The sequence below is a fragment of the Tachysurus vachellii genome, chromosome 10 (assembly GCF_030014155.1).
Source record: "Tachysurus vachellii isolate PV-2020 chromosome 10, HZAU_Pvac_v1, whole genome shotgun sequence".
Classification (NCBI taxonomy): domain Eukaryota; kingdom Metazoa; phylum Chordata; class Actinopteri; order Siluriformes; family Bagridae; genus Tachysurus; species Tachysurus vachellii.
In genome coordinates this window covers 15,516,063-15,543,006 of record NC_083469.1, presented here as the reverse complement: position 1 = coordinate 15,543,006, position 26,944 = coordinate 15,516,063, and the positions used below count along the sequence as shown (strand labels likewise).

The window sequence follows — 26,944 nt, the reverse complement described above, 5'->3', positions numbered from 1 at the left end:
TTAACCTAGTACAATGTATGTTAGAGATATTTTAAAGGAGCGGAAAACTGTCTGTTTGTTCACACTGTCTGCCTAAGTGTGCTCTCTACAATAGCTCACTGCAGCCCTGTCATTCAACACAAGGCAAAGAATGCAGTGAAACTGCTCAAGGATCTCTAACTTGTGCATTCCTACATTACTGCAAACACCACACCACTATATAGAGGACAAATGTTGTGTGAGGAATTGGAAGAATGAAAGCTACAGGAAGGAGGAGGAATCTTCCCCAAAAGACACAGCATTAAACATCTTCATGAATTAGTTAATTTACCTCTTTGGTGTCTAACTATAATTTAAACACAGTAATGCATTTATTGCTGAAATTATAATCCAGTTTACCCAGAGAGTTGTGTGGTTTGTTTCTCAGGATGCCTATTCTGAGACTGTTCTTTTTCTGGTCTTGCTGTCCACCCCTGCTGTTTTACTCAAAATAAAAAATGAATTCCGGGGCTTTTGACCACGTACGTCAGCAGTAAATGGACAAATATTAACATGACCTTTTTTTTTTTTACTATATATTAATAACACCAATAAAAGGTAATGAAAGGTAATGAATGAGTGAATAGACTGAATAGAGATTGTATAGAGATATTGAAAGGAGAGAGAGGTCCATTAAAGATTGCATTAAAAAAATCTTCCTGAGAATGCAGAAAACTTGTTTTCATACAGATGCAATGGATTTGGTGCTTTTTCTACTTTATTGTGTACATAGCAGCACATGATGAGTTTAACGTCTAACGGTAAACGGCATAAGAGAGCAAGGTAGAGAAAAAGGGAGAGAGACGAGGAGAAGGAGAAAGAGGGTGGGGATGGGGCGAGTGTGAAAGGCGCTGGAGGAGGAGATTTAAACAAGCAACTTGTTGAAATGTGCTGAGGGCCAATTAGTAGCCCGAATGTGTGCGCATGTAGAGGAAACGCGCAGGGTGATCAGCACAAGGACGCTTTAAAGCGCACGAATTAAAAGCACCTACACGCTGACATTAAGTCACAAACGTAGTACCTAGTTTTCATCGTGTCTTCAGTGTCTCTGAGATGTTTCCGTTTAGGAGCCATTCAAAGATCTGATACGGCTGTGCTGAGAAACGTTTGAAGTTTTAGATGTTTATCTGATCCCTAAGGAAGGGACGGTTGCGCGCATCTTTACTCAGCGGCTGATAACGAAACACTCAAGTTGTTTCTTCTTCTTTTCGTGGGATTATATTTCTGACTTTTTTGAACTTTTGCGTAGTTTTGTCGGAAGTGGATTTCTGTCACTGAAGCGAGTGGACTCAGGTCTTTGGCACTGAAATATCCCAACATGAGCGTCTTGGCGTCGCTGGTGCAGGTCGTAGCGGCTGCGCTCCTGACGCTGCCCCCTGCGCAGGTAACACACACACACACACACACACACACACACACACACACACACACACACAGGTTCGCTGCAAGTGCAAGTTTACGTCCATTTCCGGCACATTTTTTCAGACTTCTTTTGTGCGACTAAATGGTTCGCCGGTAAAGTGCGCACTTTGGTGGTAAAGGCAAATATCCAGAAACGCGTCAGTGCAGCTTTCCAAACAAACCCTAGTAACCTTTTATTAACCTGCCTAAGCGCAGAAGTAAAACATCCCACTCAGCAAAGCCGGCGTGGTCTGTTGGGTGTTTCATTGTCTCTGTAGATTATAACCTGATCTCTTTTTGAATTGGTTCCACGTCGAAAGTGTCGAGTCATGTAGTGAACGTGACCGACTGCATCACCCAGTTTGACCCTCGTGTGTTTGTGTCCATCAGACTTTGTGTCCAACGAGCCTCCCAAAGCGTGCGCGCGGTGATTGCGTCATCCTGGAGATTCACAATGACGTTCACTTAATTAAGTGGAGTGCAGCTCTTCACCCTTTTATATAACTATGCCACGTTAGTTTAATTGTAGAAAAAATAGAAATGTTTTGTCCAAATAAAGTTCATACTCTGTGAACCTGCTAAGCTGAACTTGGGCATGAATCTCTCTTTCTCTCCACCTGAGAGTCCATCAGCTCAGACAAGGTACATATTCCTTTCAAGATAAAAAAAAACTAGATCTAATAACAGCCTAACAGCTTTTTACTGCAGAAGTCAAAAAACTTCAGAAGATATCAAAATGTTATCACGTTTTAACACTATGTCTGTGTCCCCACTTCATTTAGTGTCACTTTTGTTAATCAACATGATGCTTCAAGCTGATTTAGAAAACAAGCTGTACCTGTACGGATTAAGGTCACTGTGTTTGAAAGGACATCATGCACGTCTCATCTGTCGGACGTCTAGTAGGACAGAACAAGCTCCACCTGCATGTTCCTTCGCTCAGTATTAACAGCTAATAAATTTTCACCAGCACATCTCAGACATCCCCCCAAAATACAGCCGAGTTCCTTTTATCTTTCAAAGTGTGTGCGTGTGTGTTTAGTGCTCGTGCCAACACTTTTACTGTCCTTTGTGATTTGAGATCTAAGATGTTTCCAAAGATCGGTTGTTTCTGACTTTGAACAGACTTTCAGTCAAGCACTCTTGTAGTGGGAGTGAACGTTTAACACATGGCAGAAGTTTTTCAAGTTCATTCACTGCTGCTCATTAACGAATCCTTCCCTGAATGCTTTAACTGAAGAGTTCACACAAAAGACTGGAACCTTCCCAAGCTCTCTCTCTCTCTCTCTCTCTCTCTCTCTTTCTCTCTCCCTCACTCACTTGCTTGCTCCCTCCCTTCCCCCTTCCCTCTCAAACTCTTAGTTATTCTTTTCTTTCTTTTGCTTCATTTCCCTCGACATGCTTCACGTCTCTCTTACAGCCCTTTCATTTGTTCCATTTTCTCTGCTCTCACACTCCCCTCCTCTGTCACTGAGATGTGGCAAAACTCCAGTTTTCTGTAATTCAAAGGGATTTGTACGATGCAGGCCAGTAATGACTGATATCACTTGAGTAAGTAAGGACTCACTATTACGTTTATGGAACTTGATAATCAGCTCACGAAAGCTCAGTGAAAATATGAGTAAAATCCTCGTCTGAGGTTTCAGAACAGAAGTCACTCGTACTTAACAGAGTAGCTGTACCTGTCATGCATCAAACAGCCAGCTTTCAGAGATCTTTCATCTTTCTTATATTCCTGGTAAGCGAAATGTTTTAGCAAAATAGTTAAATATAGTAAGTTGTTTTATTTACTTTGCTATCTGTTATATCCCATGTTAAAACCATAATTTTGTTCCACCACTTGTTTTTACTAATATCAATTTATTAATATCAGATCATTAAAATCTATGACCCCAGACCAAGTCTCTAAGTACAGTATGCAACTGGTTACGTTTCACCAGATAATTTATTGAGGGTAAATGATCCTGCTGTGGGTGGCACGGTGGCTTAGTGGTTAGCACGTTCGCCTCACACCTCCAGGGTTGGGGGTTCGATTCCCGCCTCCGCCTTGTGTGTGTGGAGTTTGCATGTTCTCCCCGTGCCTCGGGGGTTTCCTCTGGGTACTCCGGTTTCCTCCCCCGGTTCAAAGACATGCATGGTAGGTTGATTGGCATCTCTGGAAAATTGTCCGTAGTGTGTGATTGCGTGAGTGAATGACAGTGTGTGTGCCCTGCGATGGGTTGGCACGCTGTCCAGGGTGTATCTTGCCTTGATGCCCGATGACGCCTGAGATAGGCACAGGCTCCCCGTGACCTCTGAGGTAGTTCGGATAAGAGATTATCTTATTATATAAGAAGAATGAGTGAGAGTGAGTGAGTAATCCTGCTGCCCATCTTACATAGGTGGTGCTGTTGTGCATCATAGAAGAGCACATCTAAAAATGTATGAATATTTCTGCCTAGAATTTTTTTTTCATATAGTATTATGCACAAAATTAATAAACATTACACCAAATAAAACAAGTGGACAACAACTTTCAAACCATAGACCTGTTGGTGGAGACCCAATATGACATATTCTTATAACATTCTCTAGATGGATTATTCTTGGAACATTTTCTGAAAGGGAAGCCTTGTGTTGTAGGGTTTTGTTTATCTCAGCAAAAGCTGCACACTTATAGACCCTTATGCAGTTCTCTCCTTGTCTTGAAATTTAATGTGGTCACCTTTAATGCTTTTGAGCTCAACAGACTAAAGCTTAGAAATGTTTAGAATTTAATCTTTTGGAGCATGTGGTAGCCTAGTGGTTAAGGCGTTGGGCCCCTGAGCAAGGCCCTTAACCCTCAATTGCTCAGCTGTATTAAAAAATGAGGTAATGTAAGTCGCTTTGGACATGGGCATCTGCCAAATGATGTAAATGTAAATGTAGTCATATTCCTTCTCATTCAGTTTATCCTGAGAATTCTGTTCCTCACTAACTGCCTCCACTTCTCTGTCTGTCTTTACTTCTTGGCCACTCCAACAGAAAAAACTCAACAGAATGGAAAGTAAATATTGGCCATGCAGTTGGGAAAACCAATAATAGATGTCTTGTCCTGCACTCCTCCTTTAAATGGAGGACTCTGATTTTAGATTTGCCTGTGAGCAGGTTCTTCAGTCTTTCTCCACCACAAAGTAACATAAACCTTAAAAATTAAGCAGCTGCATCTGACTATGATGCTATGCTCACATCTACAAATGTTCCCATAATGCCAGCCTGATACATACATATTAAGCGCCAAAGAAAGTCCACGTTCATTCACTTGGGAGCTTGCTGAGTACTTTCACAGTGCTGTCTGACATGTTTACCTTGTTTATTAATTCATCTTTAATAACTGTTTAATGGTAAGCTTTGCAGTAGTTAAATTAATTTGTATATATTTCAGCGGTGTGTTGCATATTTTGTTCAGGCTTGCAGTGGATTCAGAGCCAGACCCAGAATACTGGCCATTTTGCAGAAATGAGGTGCAGATAGGGCATAAGTCCATTAGAGCTCCACACACTCATTTATATCTATGAGAAATTTAGAGTCACTTATCTTGGACATATTAGGACAGGACATATTAAAAAGCTTATTACAATGCATTATAAAATGGGAAATATTGGTATCAGGGCTGATACTGTCATGAAAGTCTACTTGTTGATATGGGCTCAGATGTGACCAATTGATGTTAACATATTTGATAATTAATGATTGAAACAACACATATCATGCACTTGAACAAAGTGTTAAAGCTGCCATCACTATAGCAATTCTACTACTGAAACAGTGTCATCAGATCAGCATCAGGTTTCAGTTAATACTAAAAAGCTCTGCTATTGGTGATATATTAAAAATAGAAAGAGTGTGAGCGGTGTATCCTTAATTTCCCTAATGATGTGTATAATATAAGTCCAGAGAAAATGTATGGAGACAAGCATCTAATACTACATATCACTTAACCAGCATAAAGAGTTACAGAGGATAGAAAAAGTCTACACATCACTGTTAAATCAAATCATGTCAGATCTTTGTCCACATTAAAAGTGATATAGTAAGAAACAAAATTCAAATGAAAAACAGATAGAAACTTTTTTAAGAACAGGGCTTGGAGGAGGAAAACTGGTTGCAGTGAGCACACCCTTAAAGTAACACTGTTAAAGTACATTTTGCTTTAATTTGCACTCTTTTGCGGTAAGAATCCACCAGCTTAGTACATGTTGTTTTGCCAGTTTTATTCCACTTTTTTTCCAAGACTTGACAGGATCATTCCACATCGCTGATCTTCTTCTCAAGCCATTCCATTGTTGATTTTGTGCTTTGGGTCATTATCATGCTTAGAGGTGAATTTTTTTTTCTTTGAACCAATATGCTGCCACCACCATGCTACAATGTTTTTGGGGTAAAACTTTGCCTATAATGACACCAGCACATAACACATTTTGCTGTATGCCTTGGAATTATTTAAACAGCTGGATATTTTTTCATGAGAAAAGGCTTCCGTCTAGACAGCCTACCCCATAGACTAGGTACGTGAAGAACAGAATAGATTGTTGTCACATACAGTGAGTGGACAGTGCTTGCTAGATATTCCAGCATCTCCTGTGTTGCTGTAGGGGTCTTGCTGCCTCCATGGGAGGTTTGTTCTTGTCCTTTTACCTGTTTTGAATGGATGTTGTGTTCTAGGTAACACCAGGTAAAGCTATCTTATTTTCTCCACTCATTGATAGCCTTTATGGTGTTCATGTATGGCTGAAGATGTATACATCTCTTAATCAGTACCTTTTAACAATGAGATCCCATGCATGCATTGTTAACTCTTTGCAGAACATGGCTTTAGCAGTTGGATGAAAGTAAGATTATGTTAACCAGGGGTTAATCACAATCACCTCAGTAATAGAGGTATATGATAATTACTTTTAAATATGAGTTTGAATTTGACTGGTTAATTTAAAAAAGGCTGCACCCACTTGAACAGTCTTGTTTATTTTTTCCCCTAAAACATTTCTTTTTTTTTTTTTACTTGAATTCGGCTGCTGTATCACTCACATGATTTATCTTCATTTCTTTTTGTTACCTTTTGTAGACCTACCTGCATGCCCATTGCATTTCTACAGCGAGACTGTATCTTCATTGTTTTTGAACTTGTTTGATCCCACACAAATGGAGATCTTTATCTTCCTAAACATTGTGCAGTAAAAGTGAATAAATTACATTTATTAAACTTCATTTATATAATTATGTTTGAGGCATTATGGAAATGGCTATTAGTGAAAAGACAAGTCTATTTTGCTCTTTGAGTTTTTGTTCATGGTGTTTATTCTGGCAATTTGTTTTATTGCAAACATGATTCATGGCTTTGTATTCCAAATATTTGTCATTCATATGGATTAAAGAAATTTGTGTTGGAAGTTTTCTGACACAGGCTTCTCATGCAGGTTAGTTTCTGCTCATGAGTGCATGGTTTTGTTCTAAAAGGAGGCACCTGTCAGGAAACTGCCATGAAATACCACAATCACCTGACTATGTGATCAACTGCATTGTTCTAGCATGCAGGTTTACATCCTTTCATAAGGTATTTATGTATTTTCCTTTGTGCTATTTTCTGCCTGGACTTTTATGCCCCAGATGCCACATATTCTCTCTTAAGTGTCATATGATGTGATATTCCTCTGTTCCTTCCTTGTTTGTACCCTCTGTTGTGTCCTATACAGTTCATCTCTGTTTCCCCCCTGCTTTCCGTTCTATGTATTCTTATCTTTCACCTTTCCTGTGCAGGATGGGGGGCAGAATGCTGAGAGGGAGGGTGTATTGAACCGTTGCCCTTTTAATGTCGGTTTCCTGTCCAGGTCATCTCCTTCTGTCTCATTTAAACAGCTGGAGCAATGATGACATTGACCCATGTTGGTGTTTTCAGCTCTCTATACACTCTTGGCTCAGCAGTGAGGAAGAGTATGCAGTATACTTGTAAAAGCACAGTGTTATTAAAGGTAATAAGAGCTGGATAGAGAGCAGGGTCTGCGGTAGCTTCTGTGCTTCAGCATGCAATTTGAAGATGGGATTCACTACAGGTGTTTCCTCCCTATCAGCACGTAATACTTGAGTCTGGCCAGCTGTTGCTGTGTGTATCGGCTTCCTCTGCTTCAGTTCTGCCATGAAGGTGCTATTTATGTAAGAACCACTGATAAAGCAGCTGGTAATGTAAACACCTGTGTTTTCAGGTAATAATACTGAAATCTAATCCTGCATATACATACACATAGCAGTGCTGTTACTGTCATACTGTTTAACACAATGTATTGTATTACCGTGGTTTTGAGGTTAACATTTGGGACCTGAACTGTAAACATCATCTGTTTTGCTATTGATATTATCTACATATGACCACTTCAGTTTAAATGCACTGCCAATGGATTTTTTTCTTGGCACAATCAAACATAATACACATAAATGCATGCTGGAAACAGAGGTATCTCCCCTGGGCATGGTTGTGTTATATAAATCTTGTCAATAAACACTATAAGCAATTCTCTAGCACTTTTCCTGAAAATATGTGGTTTTGACCCTTTTCAGCCTTTCAATGCTTCAGAATCCAGCTCCACAGTCTTGTTCACACGCAATTGGACTAGACATTTGTAAATACAGTTGTAGTGGTGACAGGAGATCTGCTTCTTCCTGTGCAGGCCTTCTCCTGGCCCAGGGGACAGAGTGCAATCACAATCTGGAAACATAGACCTCTCCTTCCTTTGGTGGCACTCAAGGGACTGTCATCTGCTCAGTGGCCTTTAATCTCTCATCTGGAGGCAATTTATTCCCTTTTACACACCCACGGCAGCATTTACTGTAATAGGGAGCACAATTACTCTGGACTGGCCCATATATGTAGGGCCAATGTGTTGTCTTTACATATGTTGTTGTATGATGCCTTGCCTGATTACTGCTCTTGAATTAACATCTGGAGAGTCAAACTCAGTGTCATTTAACACTGGTGAATTTCCTTATGCTGGTTTGTACAATGGTCAAATTGAGTGTGAGTGATACAGAGAAGAGGATCGAGTACACGACAGCACACTCATCAATCAGTAAAAAGCAGCCTTTTTTCGCCTAAATCTGGATCACCTTTTCTTTAATTTGACCTCAACATGTTGAGCAGCTGGAAAGCATCAGCTTTTTAAGACAGAAGGCACTGTAGTACTTATCACATTTACTCGAAATACAGACGTTCATTTCACTCCTTCAGCAGACTTTAATTTGACAGATCTATACCAGTTGAGTGCTTTTAAAGGGTGTTTGAGGAACACTTATGGAAGTGGTTCAATGAAGACCGACAAGATCCTGAAGTTCTATTGCAAAATGGTGGTAATGTGTGCATATAAAGAAATATCATTATAAAGGATTAATAGATTTACTGACCATCCTCTACCTGTCAGGGCCCCAAATCTCTCAGAGGATGTGTCTCAGAAGTAATGTTGTACTTCTGGTCCATTTTGAGAGTAACATAAAGCAATGATCTATTATATATCAATTGTGGATATTATATTTCCCCTGTTTCTCTGGAAAATGTGCATTATCAGCAAGTTGTACTGCATTTTTCCATCTGTAGTACTACCTACTTACCTGTATTACTTTCCCATTTCAAAATGGTAAAATCTCCAATTGTTGTCACAATAAACATTTTAGAAGGAGCCAGAAGTCTGCAGAAATATTTAGTTATCGTTGTGTTTGCTTTATTTTTTTTCTCTCAAAGCTTCCTGCCCAGGATCCCACAGACTATGCGATTAGAAAACATCTCCCTCAGCTGCCTCATGACTTTAGACCTCTCTCATTTATATCTGCTGTCTTACTTGTGAAACATGTGAAAGAGAATTACATAAATGTCAAGCCTGGTGGAACTTAAATCTCACTGAAATCTAGGGCGTCACACTGATGCTTGCAATTGTATGTCAGTTTCATTGAAATACCACTGACATTATACAAGAGACAGAAGAATTTTTACAGAAGTGCTTCAAGTGGTTTGTATTAAGATTTTTGCAGAGCTTGTCTTTGTAATTATTACTGATGGGCAAAAGCTGGACATTGGCCAAATCCAGGCCAATTGATCATGATACAGCGTTTCTGTATTGTTCAAATGAACACAGACAAGCAGTTGATACGTGCAGTCTTCCACATATCCACAACAATCTGCAAAATTTTATAGAGGCAACTCACTCTCTGGCACCAGGAACATGAGGATGTTGAGTGTGTGCCTCATTTTGGCTGATGTAGATTATGCCAGGTTTCCCTAAAGCCAGTCCTCCCCCACCATAGCTACCTCAAGCATTCTTTCCATGAAAGGCATCCAAGACCGCTGCCAAAGAGAACCATTGTGGTGAGGTGAAGTCTTAACACATAGTCTGCCTGAAATACTACTAACCCCCTTGTCATCCCCCCGCCCTTTTTTTTTTTAGGTTGGTTTGGATCATGATACGTTTCGCACTTACATGTTTACAAAACAGCCTTTTGTATGATCATAGAGACAATGTGATTGTAAATGTGTTGCCTTTTTTAATTTTATTTATTTATTTTTTAACGTGCCCCAACCCTTAGCCAGTGCTGTAGTGTAATTTCTCTTTCTTCACAAGTTTGCTTCATGTCTGACATTTTTTTGAACTAAACACACTGGTGTAAGGTGGAGGTTGGCAATGTAGGTCACTGACCTGCTAATTTGTTGAGCACTGAGCCTCCTTATCCTGACCCACAGCAGAGGAATTTCACAGACCAATGAATCATGATATAATATCAGCTTGCTTCTCTAGTTAACCAAAGTGCTGCTCAGGATCTCAATCCAGAAAAAAACACAATTTAACATAGTGTTTGTTTTTATTCCCTTTAAACTGAGGTACATATTCTTTATGGTGTTATTTTATAAGGAAACAATAAGGCAGTTTGTTAATGATAATGAGCATTTTTCATGTAGAAGGATTTTTGGAGCTTCTAAAGAGTTAATGTGGTCATGGAGTTCTTATGTCCCACAGAAAATGTCATGTTTAACCAAGGCTTAATGTGGAGTATCCACAAAATGGTGATAGTCGAACAAGAAAATAAATAGATGAATCACATGCTGCAGAATTTAACAGAACTTAAACAGACACAAAAGGGAATTTAGTAAATCTGGCTACATTGTGGTGATTTTGGATTGAAATGGGATCCAAGATCTGTCTTTTACCACCAGTGTGTGCTAAGGTTTTATCATTTATGCTAATGTTACATTTAAAGCTCTATCAAATGATTTATCCATTTATCTGATTATCTAGCTTTATTTACGATTGATCCCTGAAGGGATAATTTATTCATTTAATCACTATATAACCCTCATGTGTACATACACATAAGTGTATACTTAGAGACTGTGCCATTTTACATATTTACCTACATCACTGTATCAGTGGTAAGAGATATAATCATATTGAATATATGATAAATGTCTTTAATCTGATTATCTCATCTGGTACTTTCTTTTATCTTTTGCAGTGTTCACACTCAGGCACTACAAACAGTACCTCTAAAGGTAAGAACATCAACATAACCAACCTCTTATCTATATCAATTAGGCAGTACAAAATTCCTACAGTACTCTGCTGTTATAATACTGTACAAAGCATATAGTACATAAGTGAGAGAGAGGTTTGATGTTCCTGATACTGGAAAAGCACAAAATGGTGTGTTGATAATGATATTTACATGAACACTGGTGTAAATGTTAAGCTGGTTAGAGTGGGACAGAATTCTTGTTAATATTTTGAAAAGAACATTGGTATAACTTGTAGAATTGCTCATAGACCTTATGTTGATATGTTAATGGAAATATGGAAACAAGAATACAAGTCTGAGCATAATTATTTAAAAAAAGTACACAATTGTGCATAAAACAGGAAAGGATTCAAAGATACAGTACAAACATCAGGTCAGTACACTCAAACGTACAGAGCTTGATTGCTAAATATGGAACAGCTTTTCTTTCATTTGTGCTTAAATTAAGCTGCTGAGAGTCATATTAATTCACAGCCAGTGAGGTGTCAGGGCTGTCAAATTAGAATTGATGAGAAATACACATACAACACCAAATGTCATTACACAGCCACATACTGACAAACAAGAGCTGACTGACTTTCAGGGGAGAGAAACAGTAAAGCTTGAAAGAGCAAACAAACAGCAGTCAAAGTGAGAGTCAGGATAATACTATAAGAGAAAAACCAATTTCTTGCTGAATATTTATGGTATTATTTATTCCCTAATATGGGGAGAATATAATGAATGAGACTTAATACAAGCCTTATAGTGGAATATGCATTGTTACTGTACTTACGTAGTTGTGTGACTGTTTAGCTAGAAAAGTCATAATAGCAAGCTAGTGACTCACGGATCATGGCTGTGTGTTACACTGCAGTTTAGCTTGTGTGCTAACACTATCTGGCTTGCTCCTGACATGTTTGACAGATTGGGGAATAAAATATACAAATAAGATAACAATATATTTAAAATATTTAGAGCACAAACACAGAGGTAATCAAAATACATGCGCTGGATGTGACCAGAAGCAATACACAATATAAAGTTTCTGACCATAACAAAAAAAAGTGCTGGCAAATTACATGGCAGATTTATTGGGATATAAAACCCTCCACTCTTCTGGGAAGGCTTTCCACTAAAATTTGCAATGTGGCTGTTGAGCTTTGTACATTCAGCCACAAGTGAATTAGCGAGGTTGGGATCTGATGTCAGGTGAGGAGGTCTGGGTGTTCAAGTTCAGCCCAAAGGTGGACACTGGGGTTGAGGTTAGGGCACTCTGCAGGACACCTGAATTCATTATGGACCTTACTTTGTGCACAGGGGCATTGTCATGTTGGAACAGGTTTGTGCCTCTTAGTTCCATTGAACAGAAATCGTAATGCTACAGCATTACAAAAGACATTTTAGATAAATTTGTGGTTTAGATATTGTGGCAAAAGTTTGGGGAAGACCTACTGTACATATGAGTGTGATGGTTAGGTTTCCACATACTTTTGGCCATATAATATAGTTTCATTCTCTATGCTGCATATGAGGTAGTTAGCTAGAGTTTGTGGGCTAGTTTAGATATCAGTATTAGGGATGCTGCTATGGTGATGTGTAAAATTAGTGACTTTAACTTTGTAGTCTTTATCTATGACAGACACACCGATGTAAACAAAGGGTTTTTGTTTTCAGCTTTTTCTTTTTTTATTATTATAACCTTTTGAGTCATTATTAATAATAGACATTACTTTTGTTTTGTAGTTCATGTGGGGTGAAATGAATTGTGCCTATACATAAACCTGGGTGGTAGGAATTGTGGGAGAACTTTAAAGGCATTGCTTGAAGTGAGGAAAATACTGTTTGGTCATTGAGTGTACATTAAAAGGTCTGAAAAACAGTAAAACAAATACCACACATTCATTTTTGAACATTAAAATAGACTAAACTAAACTACATTACTACTATGTTAGTAATCTACCAATAAATCTTAAGTGTTAAAAATGTTTATAAAAATAAGACATTTGTGTGTTGAAAATCATTGCTTAAGTCTTTCAGGCAAGAAATAAAATGTTCTGGTCAGGAACTGAAGCAACTGTTGGCTGGATTTAGTTTTTGCAGAAATCTTTGACCCAAAGGCATTAATTTGAATGCATGTGTGTTCATCCTCGTAGTAAACCGTGGAATATCCCTGGGGCAGTCATTCCAATCTCTCGACTATTTTTTATTAGCTCATTTATTTTGCTTCTCGTGATCTCGTGATGCTTGATGTTTTTTATCGAATGACTGAATCACACGCTTTAACCCCAGAAGTTCCTCCATACACAATGTTTTCTTTCTTAACGGACTGCTAGACAACCTAAAGCTACCGAAGCCCCCCGTGCTGTCTGTTTTCATTACTGGATGGACTGCGTAGGGAGTGGCAGATCGATTAGCAGCTTTGAAATTTTATCTTAAATCTCTCCCACTCGTCCTATCCTGTTACTCTTATGATAATGAGAAGCAGATGCCGATGCAGAAATGAAGTACGGCTGTGGGAGCAGTGAAATATCTCTACATTCAGACCTAGAAATACCAACTTGTAATCATCCTCACAAAATATTCCTTAATAGTATCTGTGTACATTTTGGATGCACAGATTTAAAGGAATTATTGGACTTTAAGTGAAATATTTGAAATAACTCCCTATGCGCCTGTACATATATGTCAAGGTCTATCAATAGATGTGTAGTAATGCGTGACCCAGTATTTACAATAAATGTAAAACATCTTTCTTTGCAATGATAGGTTGTGACTAGAGCTTACAATGATCTGCTAATCCTGTCATGTGCCACTGGCTGACTGCAGGTATAAGAAACTCCACAAGCACCTGTGTTAGAGAGGAGAATAGTGTCAAAAGCATTGCTCATATCCTTACAATTAAACCCTCACTGGTATAATCAGCTTCACTGAGCAATTGAATATCCATATGGAATAATACTTCAATAATAAGATGATAGGTTAAAGGGGTAACACACAGCTTATTTAACTCAGTGGCTACGTACCATGGAGTTCACTCACTGGCTTATTTCATAGTGTTATTGTATATGATTGTGTTTTAGTAGAAGGAAAAGACAAATCTGTGTAAGACTTTGGCCTATAATGCCTGTCCTTTCCCCTTTTTGTTTGCCCTGGGTGCAGTAATCCTGTTTCAAGAGGTGTGGGGAAGGAGCTTCTGCCACACCATTGAGACACTGGTGGATGTAGTGCAGGAGTATCCTGGGGAGGTGGAGCACATATACAGCCCTTCCTGTGTGCCATTGGTCCGTTGTGCTGGTTGCTGCGGAGACGAAAACCTTGAGTGCCACCCCACGTTAACTTCTAACGTCACTATACAAGTATGTACTAGAGCAATAATAGTGAAGTGCACTATCTCTGCCAGTCTTCACTAACAGTGACAACAACTGAGTAAATACAGAAACAGAGCGTCTCTTTTATTCAGCACATTTACTTCTGCATGTAAAGCTCCTGGAGTAAAACAAATGATTTAACACCATCCAGTGTATCCAACTAACTTTTCGGGTCAGGTGCCCCAGCTAGTAGAAAATAATCCTAATTAGCCCTAAACAGATGAATAAAAGCATTCTTAGGAAACAATGTCTATGAAATGAAAAGCTGTGCTGATTGTGCAATAATTGCAGGCAGAAGTCTACCATGTCTGCATTTTAAAACACACAGCGCAGATCAAAGTAGATCACGGTCTGGACAACTGCACATGACAAGTTTTACTTTGTTCAAAATAGGAGTGTTGGTAGTAATTAGCAGTTTTTTATGTGTAGTCACAGACAGGGATGTGAAGTTACTTAGAAACATTCAGAGTACAGATGCTGTGTATTAGTCAACAACTACATATTCTTGAGAAGCAGTGTGCTGGATTTTATTTTTAAAACCCTGTTCTAACACACTTAGTTGTAGTTACATAATTTTAGCTGATGTTAATGATTTCAATACAATTTATTATTATTAAGATTACATTAAACCAAAATATAAGATTATTATTAAACTTATTTCTAGATTTTTTTTTTTTACTCATTTCAAGCATATATGGGAGGATAATGGAACTTCCTTATAGAAATAAATGTCAATAGGATCAAAATATCAATAGAACAACTCTATTAAACTTGAGGATTAAGGTTTTAGATTTAGAAATCATGTATTACATTTGGTATATTGTGATCTTATATCCAGATACTAGATATTTTTGACTATATCCGATGTATTTTCTCTTGCGTAGATGCCGTTTTTTTTGTTGTTGTGAACAAAAAACAGTGTTACTGTGAACTACATTTGAGCTCCTCTGTAGTTAGCCAGTCAGAGGTTTTGCAATATAAGAAGCAAAGTAACGGTTATGTTTGTATGCAGTTATTAAAGCTGAAGCCAGCAGAGCAGGCACAGGAGTACGTGGAGATGACTTTTGTGGAGCATAAAAGCTGTGAATGTAGGTAAGTACAAAACTCACCCTGGTTTCTTCTGCTTTAATCATTTGTGTGTTCATCCAGTCAGAGCTCTGAGGAGTGATGTGTTTATTAATTTAACAGTACAGCAAGACTGGAATAAACTTGAAAACCTTACACTAATAACTCATTGTGTCTCTGTTCCCATGCGGTGTGATGATCAGACTAAGAAAGCGCACACCAAAACATGACAGGTAACTTTCTTAGCAACAGTTTATTATAAAGTAACGATTAATGATTTATTTCAAAATTAGAGTTGATCTTTTTTTCATTGTAGGTGGAAGCCAAGAGGAAGGGGGAGAAAAAGAAAGGAGAAACAGCGAGTAAAAGACTGCGATGGGTACACAATTTATTTTATCTTCTTACAAATCTGTTCTTCTCCTAGAAACAGATCTAATAAAGCTTTTTCAGAGTGTTGTGTTCCCTGATGCTGAGCTGCATACTAAAATGTAAAAACATCATGTCTCGCAGGTGCCAGCCTCCTCGAAGGTAAACACAGTGGCTTCCTGCTCTCTGCCCATCCCGTACTGCCCCTTCAGTGTACTGCCAGCCTCTTAAAGCATCCTGCGTCACCTCAACCAACAGATCCAAGATGCATCATAGTGATGGGGAGATCACCGGGGACATTTTATCTACAGGAAGTGCCTTTTGTGAGGTGATACTCCAAGACATGCGTCTCACACCTCTCATAAGGACCATAACAGTGGTGGGCCAAGACCTAGTGTCTGAGCTAGAACCTGAGCCCTCAGAACACTGGCTATATAACATCAAAAATGTATTATTATTATTATTATTATTATTATTATTATTATTATTATTATTATTATGCACACTATCTCTGACACATCAAATATTTTATTTATTGCTTGCAAGCCATAAGAGAGATCATGTTTGGCTGTTTTTGCCTAAATATTCTGCTGAATTTTGGCATGAGTACAAATTGGGATTTTTTTTAAAGATCAAAAGATGTAATAACCAAAGACAGATGGTTTTGCCAGAAAACAAACAATCATCCCTTCTGATGTGTCCTTCATCAACATAAGCATTAAGCTTCTTTCTTCTTGTATTAATGGATTCTCAGAGTAAATGTAATTACAAAAGAATAACTAAAAGCTAATAAGTTATACAAGAATTGAAAGCTGGGACAAAGACTAAGAATCTCCTCCCTACTTGCTAATATAATTCCCTTTTCACAAATATCAGTCCCTGTAAAGAGTTTTCTCTCCCTGTCCCTCAGGACTCCTCTATGTTTGTATCATTAGCAGACTGTCTGTTGGTTTGGCATTCTAGCTGTCAGAGCTCCAGTCCTACATCTCTGAGTTTTTCTTACAAACATTCACTTCGCAGAATGAATTCTCGAGCATGAATAAGTCTACATGAGGATGGGTGCACGTGGACAGCTTTAGAGCTCGAAGTGACTTCTTACGTTAAATAACATTGAAGTAGTGACCTCTACTGGTGTCTCTACTGGTTATTATTTTCCAAACAAACAAACCTGCTGTAGCATACATATGATTTAAATAATGACAGTTCATGGATGAGTCAATGAATTTAAGAGTGTCTATGATTTTGCAAAACAAGCGACGAGTGTACATCAACATAAATTAAAGTTGGAAATAAAAAGTAGATTATTTTTGTCTAGTAAAATGGTTCCAAAAAAGGATGGGTTCAGGTCAGCAACATGATGAGACTCAATCAAAAAAAATAAAAATAGTAATAATAAACAAATTAAAAAAAAATAACCACCTGCTGCTAATACTACTTGGCCTTTTAATGCAAATGTGACTGACAATATCAGCTTAACAGTGACTAAGAGCCTTTTATCAAATTAGTATTGTGTAAATTCTTAAATTTTTCAGATTTTATTAGCACATCAAAAAATATAGGAGTGTATTGCAATAAATCTGGCAGCATTTCATTGTGTTGCTGAGTATGAACATTAGAGCAATTGTTTTCATTTTTATTACCATCATGGGTCAAGAGTTTTAAAGTTATTTTCAGTTTCATGTATATTGTACATATTTATATATGATATTGATAATGTATTACTACCATGCCACTGTTATTAAAGAGATACATTATCTAAGGTGTTGCTCCTTTATTATAGCAATGTTATAAGCAGTTTGTTTTAGTTTGTATTGGATTTGAACTGTGAAGTTAATCCACTGAAATGAATAGATCACACCCCCGTCAGATATACTGTATATTATGAACATTAAGTTCTCAAAGATGTTGTGTGGCAACAAAAAAAATGGGCAAGCATAAAATATATGAGCAACTTTTACATGGGAATATTGTGGAAGGTCAAAGAAGGACAATCGTTGAACCAAAGTCTAGTCTGATCCACAGTATATGTACAGTAGCGTGAATGCTGGCTCTGATAGAAAGGTAAGCATCAGAACTGGACCATGGAACAATAGAAGAAGGTGGTCTGGTCTGCTGAATTACACTTTCTTTTACATTGTGTGTGTGTGTGTGTGTGTGTCTCACTTATCTGGGGAAGAGATGGAGCCATGCTGCACTATTGGAAGCAGGCGACCCATGGAGGCAGTATGATGCACTGGACAATGTTCTGGCATCCTGGCTGTTAATGCCCATGTTTCCAACTTTCCAAATATTGTTCTGCACCATGTACACTACTTTATGGCAGCAGTCAGGGGTGTTTCTTTTCTTGATTACTACTGGGCACAAGAATACCTCTCAAGAATCAGAAAAAAAGTGCATAAAAATTTCTAGGTGGCTCAACGGTCTGCCCTCCGAGGAACAAATGATTCTGGTGACTTTATTGACCCAATACATCATACATTTCTGAAATCCTTAAATCCTAGAGATTTTTTAATCCTAGGCTGTTTCTTTTTTTTTTTTAAAGCCATTATCACTTTTTCAATTATTATTTAAGCCATTTGAGAGAACATAAATTGAAGTAGTTCATTACTTCAATTTTAATGCCATTTCATTTTTATTTATTTATAACAAATATTCAAGGCAGCAGTGAATAAAATTTCAATGACAAAGAATCTTCTCCAAATTCATCATCACCATACGCTTATATTTTATGATCACAGTAGATTAAGTAAACAGTCACTACACATTTAAGATTTTGGACATATCTTTTTCTAAATTCAGTAAGAACAGATTAAGTAAAACCAACACATTTGTAATTCACTTATTGCAGTAGCAGAATAATGCAGAACATTAACAAGACATGACATTCTAATGTTCTGTATTTCCCAGTCTACTCTATTCACCTGCTTATTAAGATGTTTCATAAAAACACCATTTAATACAAAAAACATCCAGCAATGCATTATTAAATCATAGCCTTTGGGAGTTTCTCATATCTATTTATGCATCCATTATGCAAATCCATTTTCTTCTCTACAATACAGTATCTTAAATCTGTCTGGGAATTTAGGACCACTTAAACATGACAGTAGTGCATTTTAGGCATCAGATTTATGTCATAAATATTAGTCATGACATTTTTATAGAAACCTTTTGGGAAAATATATAATTTCATTTAAAATGAGTTTCGTTGCTTTGAATTTATTCCTATAAAATTTCCAGCATTGCCTTAAAAATGACCGGTGTTATTTCACATAGATTAGTTCATCTTAAATTATTAAAAAGATGTGTCATTATAGTGTAATGTAATGTTCTTTGTCAATCAAGATGCATCAAATATTTTAGAAATGAAAATTCTTTCTTAAATTTTTTTTAGAAAGATAAAATTATTTCTATTGTATTCTGGACCTTTAAAATAATGACTATGTAATGTTTTCCATATATGAATAAATAATACCTTACAGTGTGATTGACAATGAAATTGAAATAAAACTGCCCTTTTGTATTTATTTAATAACATCTGTGTTCTTATATATTCTTATATCAATAAAGAATCAGGACGATAACAGTTTAGTTCTGTCTTCCCTATCACTACATTAGCTGTGCCGGGCTGTAATCTCCTCAGTCTAAGCACATAGACCAGCAGATGTCTGATGTTTTTTCCTCTCAAATTGTGTAGAATACTAAGCTCATGAAGAAGAGAAGCTGTGTGTTCAGTGCTCTGGGATGCTTGGTAACAGGTAATGTGTGTTCTCAGAGTAAGGTCTCTCCACAGGTCCTCAGCCTGATGCACTGGCCTAATGTTTTTCTTCTTCAAGTTTCAACAGGATGTTTAAGCAGATGGATGGGCTTATAATAGCAGTAGCTCTGTACATTCTCAAGCACCATGTACTTGGCCATTCTCAAGCCATAGAACATACCTTTATGGGATCTGGATTTACTATATTAGCTAAATCGTGATTTTCTTTTATTTATTTTTTTGTCTTGTTCTATGAAAAAGTAATTAATTATTTGTAAATCAACTGAACAACTGGAATTGAAAGCTGTATTTATTGAATACATACTATAATTATGCATATATTAAAATGATTGGTTAATGCATCAGTATATTACAATCTTCACAATTATTTGCAATCAGCCCAAATAATAATAATAATTACATGCTAAGGTCAAGTAATTGTGTTAAGATTATATAATAATTGTGATAGGACTATCCGCATAATGCAATCTATACTCCAACACTGCCCTCACCAGGCTGATGTGTTCTTCCAGACACTGCAACAAACTGTAAAGCTGGGAACACAGAAGTGGTTTAACAAGGCCATATGTTATTACCAGTCACTCCAAGTAGCTCAAGGTGGTAATTCTTTCCTCCCTGCAGTCATTACCTCCTGGGAGTCAGAGTAAAAATATAGTTTTGTTAACTCCCAAGTGCCCTGCTATTGTTCTGAGTCGGCTGTTAACAGAGGCAGAGTGTATAAATATTTCTACGTGACATTGTGGAATCCTCAATAGTCTATAGCCTTGGTAAAGCCTGCCAGCGTTGTCTTCATAAAAAGAACCTGCTGCCTCATCTCTCACAAGCTGTCTAGCTGTCTAGGAGAGAGAAGCTAAAGCTTTATGGTGTAGTTTCATACTGTAGCCAGTGATTTGCTAATTTCTTCACTCTTATTGAACACCATTACAAAGTCTTGTTATGATACTTAGGAGGCAACAGTCGTCTTGTAAAATAGGAGAGATGCAGAACAACTGTCCCTGAGTACACATCAATGGGCATTGGAAAAGGGTTTAGTCAGTAAGATAATGGTCATTAACAGCTTCTAAATTAAACAGCATTCACTGAAAAAAGGAGGAGCTTCTTCCCACAGGCCATCCGGACCCTCAACCAGGTGAATACCTAGAGCCTGGACCCTTTCTGGACTTTTCAGGATTGCCACCAGACCCACTAAAACAGGCATATATACACATATATGACATGTCCATATTCTCATGCATCACTGCACCATATTCAGTTAATACCTCTATATACTGTATACACTGCTCAAAAAAATAAAGGGAACACTTAAGCAACACATCCTAGATCTGAATGAATGAAATGGATGGGGCGAGACATGATGTCCCAGATGTGCTCAATTGGATTCAGGTGTGGGGAACGGGCGGGCCAGTCCATACAGTAGCATCAATTTGCAGGAACTGCTGACACACTTCAGCCACATGAGGTCTAGCATTGTCTTGCATTAGGAGGAACCCAGAGCCAACCGCACCGGCATACAGTATGGTCTCACAAGGGGTCTGAGGATCTCATCTCGGTACCTAATGGCAGTCAGGCTACCTCTGGCGAGCACATGGAGGGCTGAGTGGACCTCCAAAAAAATGCCACCCCACGCCATTACTGACCCTCTGCCAAACCGGTTATGCTGGAGGATGTTGCAGGCAGCAGAACGTTCTCCAGACTCTGTCACGTCTGTCACGTGCTCAATGTGAACCTGCTTTCATCTGTGAAGAGCACAGGGCGCCAGTGGCGAATTTGATAATCTTGGTGTTCTCTGGCAAATACCAAACATCCTGCCTGGTGTCAGGGGTGCCCCCAAAATTCTGGCCACCCCTGTGGCCACCCCTAGTATGAATTTGAATTTGAATGCATAATGAAAATTCACAATAGTTTATGAAGTGAAAAATAAATAAATAAATAAATAAATAAATAAATTGTCATAGATAGATAGATAGATAGATAGATAGATAGATAGATAGATAGATAGATAGATTTAGACAATTTCTATCTATCTAACCATTTCTATCTATCTATCTATGACCATTTCTATCTACCGGTATCTATCTTTGACCAATTTTATCTATCTAGCTCTGAACAGCACTCAGTTCTTTTTGGTGGAAAAGGGGTAAAAAAAAGGTTTAATTAAAGAGCATTTGATACATTCATTCAAGTGCACTACATATCAAGTGGACTTCAAATCAAGTGGACTTCATATCAAATGCACCACATAACTAAATAGCTCATAAAAAGAGGGCGTTGAATTAATGAGCATTTAGATCGATAGATAGAAATGGTCATAGATAGATAGATAGATAGATAGATAGATAGATAGATAGATAGATAGATAGATAGATAGATAGATAGATAGATAGATAGATAGAAATGGTCATAGATAGTCATAAGAAAGAATGAAAGAATTGATTTTGGATAAATTTTAACCAGAAAAGTTATGGACTACAGCTTTAATGTCATATTGTTACATTAACCAGAAACAAAACTAAACAAGTATAACTACGCTGCACTACGCTGATTTTTATTTATTTTTTGGTGCCACCCCAAGATTTGCTGTAGCCACCTCTGGCCACCCCTATTAAACTTTTCTGGGGCGCCACTGCCCGGTGTGGACGTCGGGCCCTCATTCCACCTTCATGGAGTCTGTTTCTGACCGTTTGAGCAGACACATGAACGTTTGTGGCCCGCTGGAGGTAATTTTGCAGGGCTCTGTCAGTGCTCCTCCTGTTCCTTCTTGCACAAAGACGGAGGTGGCGGTCCTGCTGCTGGGTTGTTGCCCTCCTACGGCCTCCTCCACGTCTCCTGATGTACTGGCCTGTCTCCTGGTAGCGCCTCCATGCTCTGGACACTACTCTGACAGACACAGCAAACCTTCTTGCCACAGCTCGCATTGATGTGCCATCCTGGATAAGCTGCACTACGTTAGCCACTTGTGTCTGTTGTAGACTCCGTTTATTTCACAGAAGTGTGATTGACTTGGAGTTACATTGTGTTGTTTGTGTATTCCTTACTTTATTCTATTTTTACTTTATTCCACTTAGTATATTTGCTGTTTTTATATCAAGGACAGTCATAAACAGCATTACATGTACTGTGTATAGTTGTGTTTGTGGCAAATTAAATTAATTAAATGAATTTGAAGTCAATTCAAGGTCAGATTTAAAAAAAAAAAGTCAGATTTAAAAAAAAAAGAGTTACATAGAGTTCATATAAAAATGTCATGTTTCATAACAAAACTGAAAAAAAAATTACATTTAAAAAATGTAATAACTGCAATAACTAGACAGAATGATGCTTGGTAGTTTTAACATAAACCAGTTACATTGAGATTTCACAGTGTACAGTAATTGGTTTATGTTAAAACTAACTGAAATTACCGTTGGTGGTAATTCTACCTAGAGTATATTAAGGCAGCTAAACTATGTGTGGTACAGTGGTAAAAGTGTCTGTTGCAACATATCAGTCTTGGTTCCAGTCTCATTTCAGGTGTGAGTGTTTGTTTTTATTTAGAGCTTTTTTGTTTCACTGTTGAAAACTTTTTTGTTTCACATTTCAACTTGAAAATGTGTCCTTTTAAAGTAGGAAGGTATAGTAACATATGTTGGTAATCTGGCAAGCCTAGCTCCTCAAGCACGTGTTTTAAATTTTGCATATAACAACAAACTGTGACAGGTCTCTGAAGCACCACTGAGTGGTATACATTAGCTCTCTGTAAGGAGAGAAGGTTGTCTAAATCATAGTGGTCACTTCTGCCTCTGTTCTGTCTAACTTTCAATGCTATTCCTTCAGGAACTCTAAGATTGACCTCATCCACCCTGTCTCTGCTAACTGCCAAATCTTCTAGGAATTCAAATGAGTGACATAAGTGAGGTAGTAAATAGAAATATATTGAGACGTCTAAACATCAGTCTGTTTGTTGGGAAATGATAATGACAAGCCGATGTCTCAAATTTCTGGCAATACTGTAGTATTGGAGTAAGAAGCAATTGAACTCGTAAGTTAATTTTATTGATGGAAATAATGTGCTTTAAAAACATCAATAAATTTCAGGTGTTTTGTTTGGATAAAAAATTTACAGCAGAAGTACTGATTACTGTCTATAGCCCTTGAATTTGTTGCTAAATTTTGAAAAATAAAAACAAATTAAATTTATAACATAGCAACTAACATTTTCATGGATTATGAATACACAAATGACCAACTTGATAGTAAATATTATAGCTTTAAACATTGAGATAATTGGGTTGAAATTCCAAAATTAAATAAGCAGTACATCAGTAAAGTCAGTAAAAGGAATAGTAGAATAAAATAAATAAATAAATAAATAAATAAATAAATAAATTTTAAGTACAATGGAAGCAACTGGTAAAGGGAAAAATTATTATTATTATTATTATTAATATTAATATTATTATTATTATTCTGTTGCTAACATTAGACTTTCATGGCTCATTAGCAGGTCCAGACTCCTCACGCCTATAGTTCTGTACTATTCATGTTCATTTCTCTGTGCAGACAAGATGTGCTTTACAATAAATAAATAAAATAAAGGTTCAGAAACAGTTCTCCAGTTTCTGAAAACATAATGACTGTAAATTAAATCTTTCACAAAGTCCTGATCCAATTACGCTGTAAATGGATGGCTGGAACGCATTCAGTCCATAATTCTATCGAGGATTATAGCAGGTTGTGGGAAGTACAAATGACTCGCATTTGTTAAACGTGTAGAAACATAAACAGAGTGTTTAAAACAAACCTCTATCCTAAGTGTCCATTATCAACATTATCAACTATTCACCCAGTCAACACCCAGTCATTTATAAAAGGCACAGTTACAGGTGAAATGGCAGGTATAGCATGTTTAATGTTGTTAACACTCCTAAGTGGTGTGTGAGGTGCACATAGTATATTAATTCAAATATGTATCTAAAAGTCTAAAACAATTGCTTTGCTTACTTTAATACTCAAAGTTTACGGTAGCTTTCTATGTACTTAAAAGGCATAATGAAAGCGGTAGATAGGGTCATCTGTTTAGTTTAGTCTTTAGTTTATCTGTTTGTCCTACATGAGTGCTGCTTCAGTTGCTGGTTATGATAGTTGCTTGTAGGATTAGGTATAATTCCCCTATTATTTCCAGTTTATCATATGGAGCATTCCTAATCAAAACCAATGTCTACTTTTTAAAAACTGATTTACAAAAATCACCATTTCATTTGAATAACACTGAAGAACATCAGTAGATGTATTCATTCTAAGTAAGAAATGCCACTGAATCACTACAACAATGGAATGATCTCTTCACCTTGCAACAGGAGATTTTATATTAAGTCTTCATAACAATGCAAATACTGTATGGTCAGTCATGCTTGTGATCTTGATAACTATGCCAGTTTCCTGGAGTGGTCTCCACAGTCTGTACTGGTAGAAAGAGGCCCAGAACCCAGCGGGAACCAAATACATCACTCAGATTGGATCGCCATGTTCCCCGGGTCTCCACTAGCTGCCCCTTCTGTAGCTGGCACCAGGTTTGTCCACGGGCCACAAGCAAGATTTGCTGGCAGCAGAAACCAGCGCTCACCAAACCAATACCTAACCATACATAGAGCATGATGACCAGAAAGAACTGAAGGCCTGAGATGGTACCTACATGAGAAGAGGGGCAAAATTACAAATGCTGCAGGTAATGCTTGAGGACTAGACCTCTCCACATTGTAAGATGAATAAAAACAGCTTACCGAGGAAGAAGTAACCTGTGGAGAGGGGCAAAAGTGTGAGAAAGGTCAAAGGGTTTTCGAAGGAGATGGCATACTCTACTGTGAGATAGGCCACCCCAAGCACTAACGAGTACAGGCAGGTACAGGATGTGTAGATACTGAACATGATAAAGTAGCGCATGTTCCTGTTCCCTATGCAGTTTCCCGTGAAGAAACAGTGGTGGTCCCGTTTAAGAATGACTTTCTTACACAGCTTGCAGAAGTGACGCCCATTAAGGAGGTAGTGAGCATCCACTCTGTCTGGGCAGTCTGGAGAACAGACCGGAATAACGTTCTCATTGGCACTCTCTGCTGGAAACTGTATAGTCATTGAGTAATTGCCAAGTGCATTGAGCATGAAAAATAGTAAAATACTAATGTGCAGCAGCATGACGGGACTTAGCAATATATTTTGGGTTTGGAAGATAGTGGGAAGGAAAAGGAAGAAATGAAGAACAAAGGTGACAGCCGTGGCAGTGTAGAAGTAGGCTGGTGCAATAGCATTGAGCATCCGCAGTTTCAGCATCTTGACAATCATACCTGTGATTAGATGAGATAACAGAATATTGCTTACAAGCAGTTAAATAAGGCTGAGACATTTTTATTTCATGAGATCTTTATTAGAATGTATAATGAAGCATTTCTATAATTTATTCAAGAACATCCTAATCCAAAATCTGTATTTTGTCCATGTTCTGGTAAACATATTCACAGGATTACATATCATGCTACTACCATTGCTAACACGTCTCTTGTCAAATTGTAACTTCTACGTCATATTTATATTTAAGAATCGCACTCTGTTGCACAAATAAATGCTTTGCTTGTCTATGGGGTGGTACCATGGGGGTATGTATATAATAATTTATGGTGTATAATTTGACCTTATCATATACCATTGTACAGTTTGGCACTTTTATTTATGATAATGTGTACAACTTGGATTTCACCATAAGGCATTAATAAACGTTGCTATCTTAATAACGAGTCCATTTTGTTTATTTTCTTTTTTCCTCCTGTAAAATTCCCGAAATCGTGTCGTTCAGAATATATGGCAACCTTTCTGTCGCAGCTAAGAAAAAAGGGTTATTCAAGTAAAAATGGATCTAAACTGCACTTCATGCAGCACATCAAAACTCTGAAATCTATAGGCTACATCAATCCCATTCGTTTTAATAGCTCCAACAGCACGACACACACGCCATGCCGTTATCTACATTGCGTCTTATGTAAGATCATTAACGGGAACCATTTCTGGTCCATATTAGCTTTTACCGTGTCTGATGATTAGATCCGTTGAGCTGATTTTTCAGTCCCCGGAGCTCATGTCTCACGCGCGCATTAAACAGGGAAATAACTCATTCTAATGGGGGGAGGCGCGTGGGGGGGGGGGGGGGGGTTTGATTGGTACAGGTTGCCAAGGCGATATGTGTACATCTGCCCTGCCATACTACATTTCCGTTGTGTGCAGATAGTGTAGCACCTCCTGTTGGCGTGGCAACCCTATCTGGAGGAAAACACCGAGGGGATGATAGCAGGCAAAAACTATTAACCCCATCTGCTATCTGGAGCTTCAAGCTACTATCCATGGTTCACACCAAAAAAAGTGTGATAATTATAGG

General features: G+C 37.8%; 2 protein-coding genes across 3 annotated transcripts; one reads left to right on the top strand and one right to left on the bottom strand.

Annotated features, from left to right (window-relative positions):
• Window positions 1-889: 889 nt before the first annotated feature.
• Window positions 890-17,496, top strand: pgfb (placental growth factor b). Of its 2 annotated transcripts, none has more exons than XM_060880307.1 (7): window positions 890-1,402; window positions 10,927-10,963; window positions 14,128-14,324; window positions 15,349-15,428; window positions 15,605-15,634; window positions 15,695-15,780; window positions 15,912-17,496. In XM_060880307.1, the coding sequence occupies exons 1-6, from the start codon at window positions 1,337-1,339 to the stop codon at window positions 15,765-15,767; spliced, it is 483 nt and encodes a 160-aa protein (XP_060736290.1). In that variant the 5' UTR covers window positions 890-1,336; the 3' UTR covers window positions 15,768-15,780; window positions 15,912-17,496. The 2 variants fall into 2 exon arrangements, with proteins under 2 accessions (XP_060736290.1, XP_060736289.1); XM_060880306.1 differs by having other exon boundaries at window positions 899-1,402; window positions 15,718-15,780.
• Window positions 17,497-24,024: 6,528 nt separating this feature from the next.
• On the bottom strand, window positions 24,025-26,669 carry zdhhc22 (zinc finger DHHC-type palmitoyltransferase 22). The gene is made up of 3 exons (XM_060879623.1): window positions 26,598-26,669; window positions 25,305-25,862; window positions 24,025-25,212 (listed from the first exon to the last, which is right to left on the bottom strand). The coding sequence occupies exons 2-3, from the start codon at window positions 25,858-25,860 to the stop codon at window positions 24,926-24,928; spliced, it is 843 nt and encodes a 280-aa protein (XP_060735606.1). The 5' UTR covers window positions 25,861-25,862; window positions 26,598-26,669; the 3' UTR covers window positions 24,025-24,925.
• Window positions 26,670-26,944: the final 275 nt, after the last annotated feature.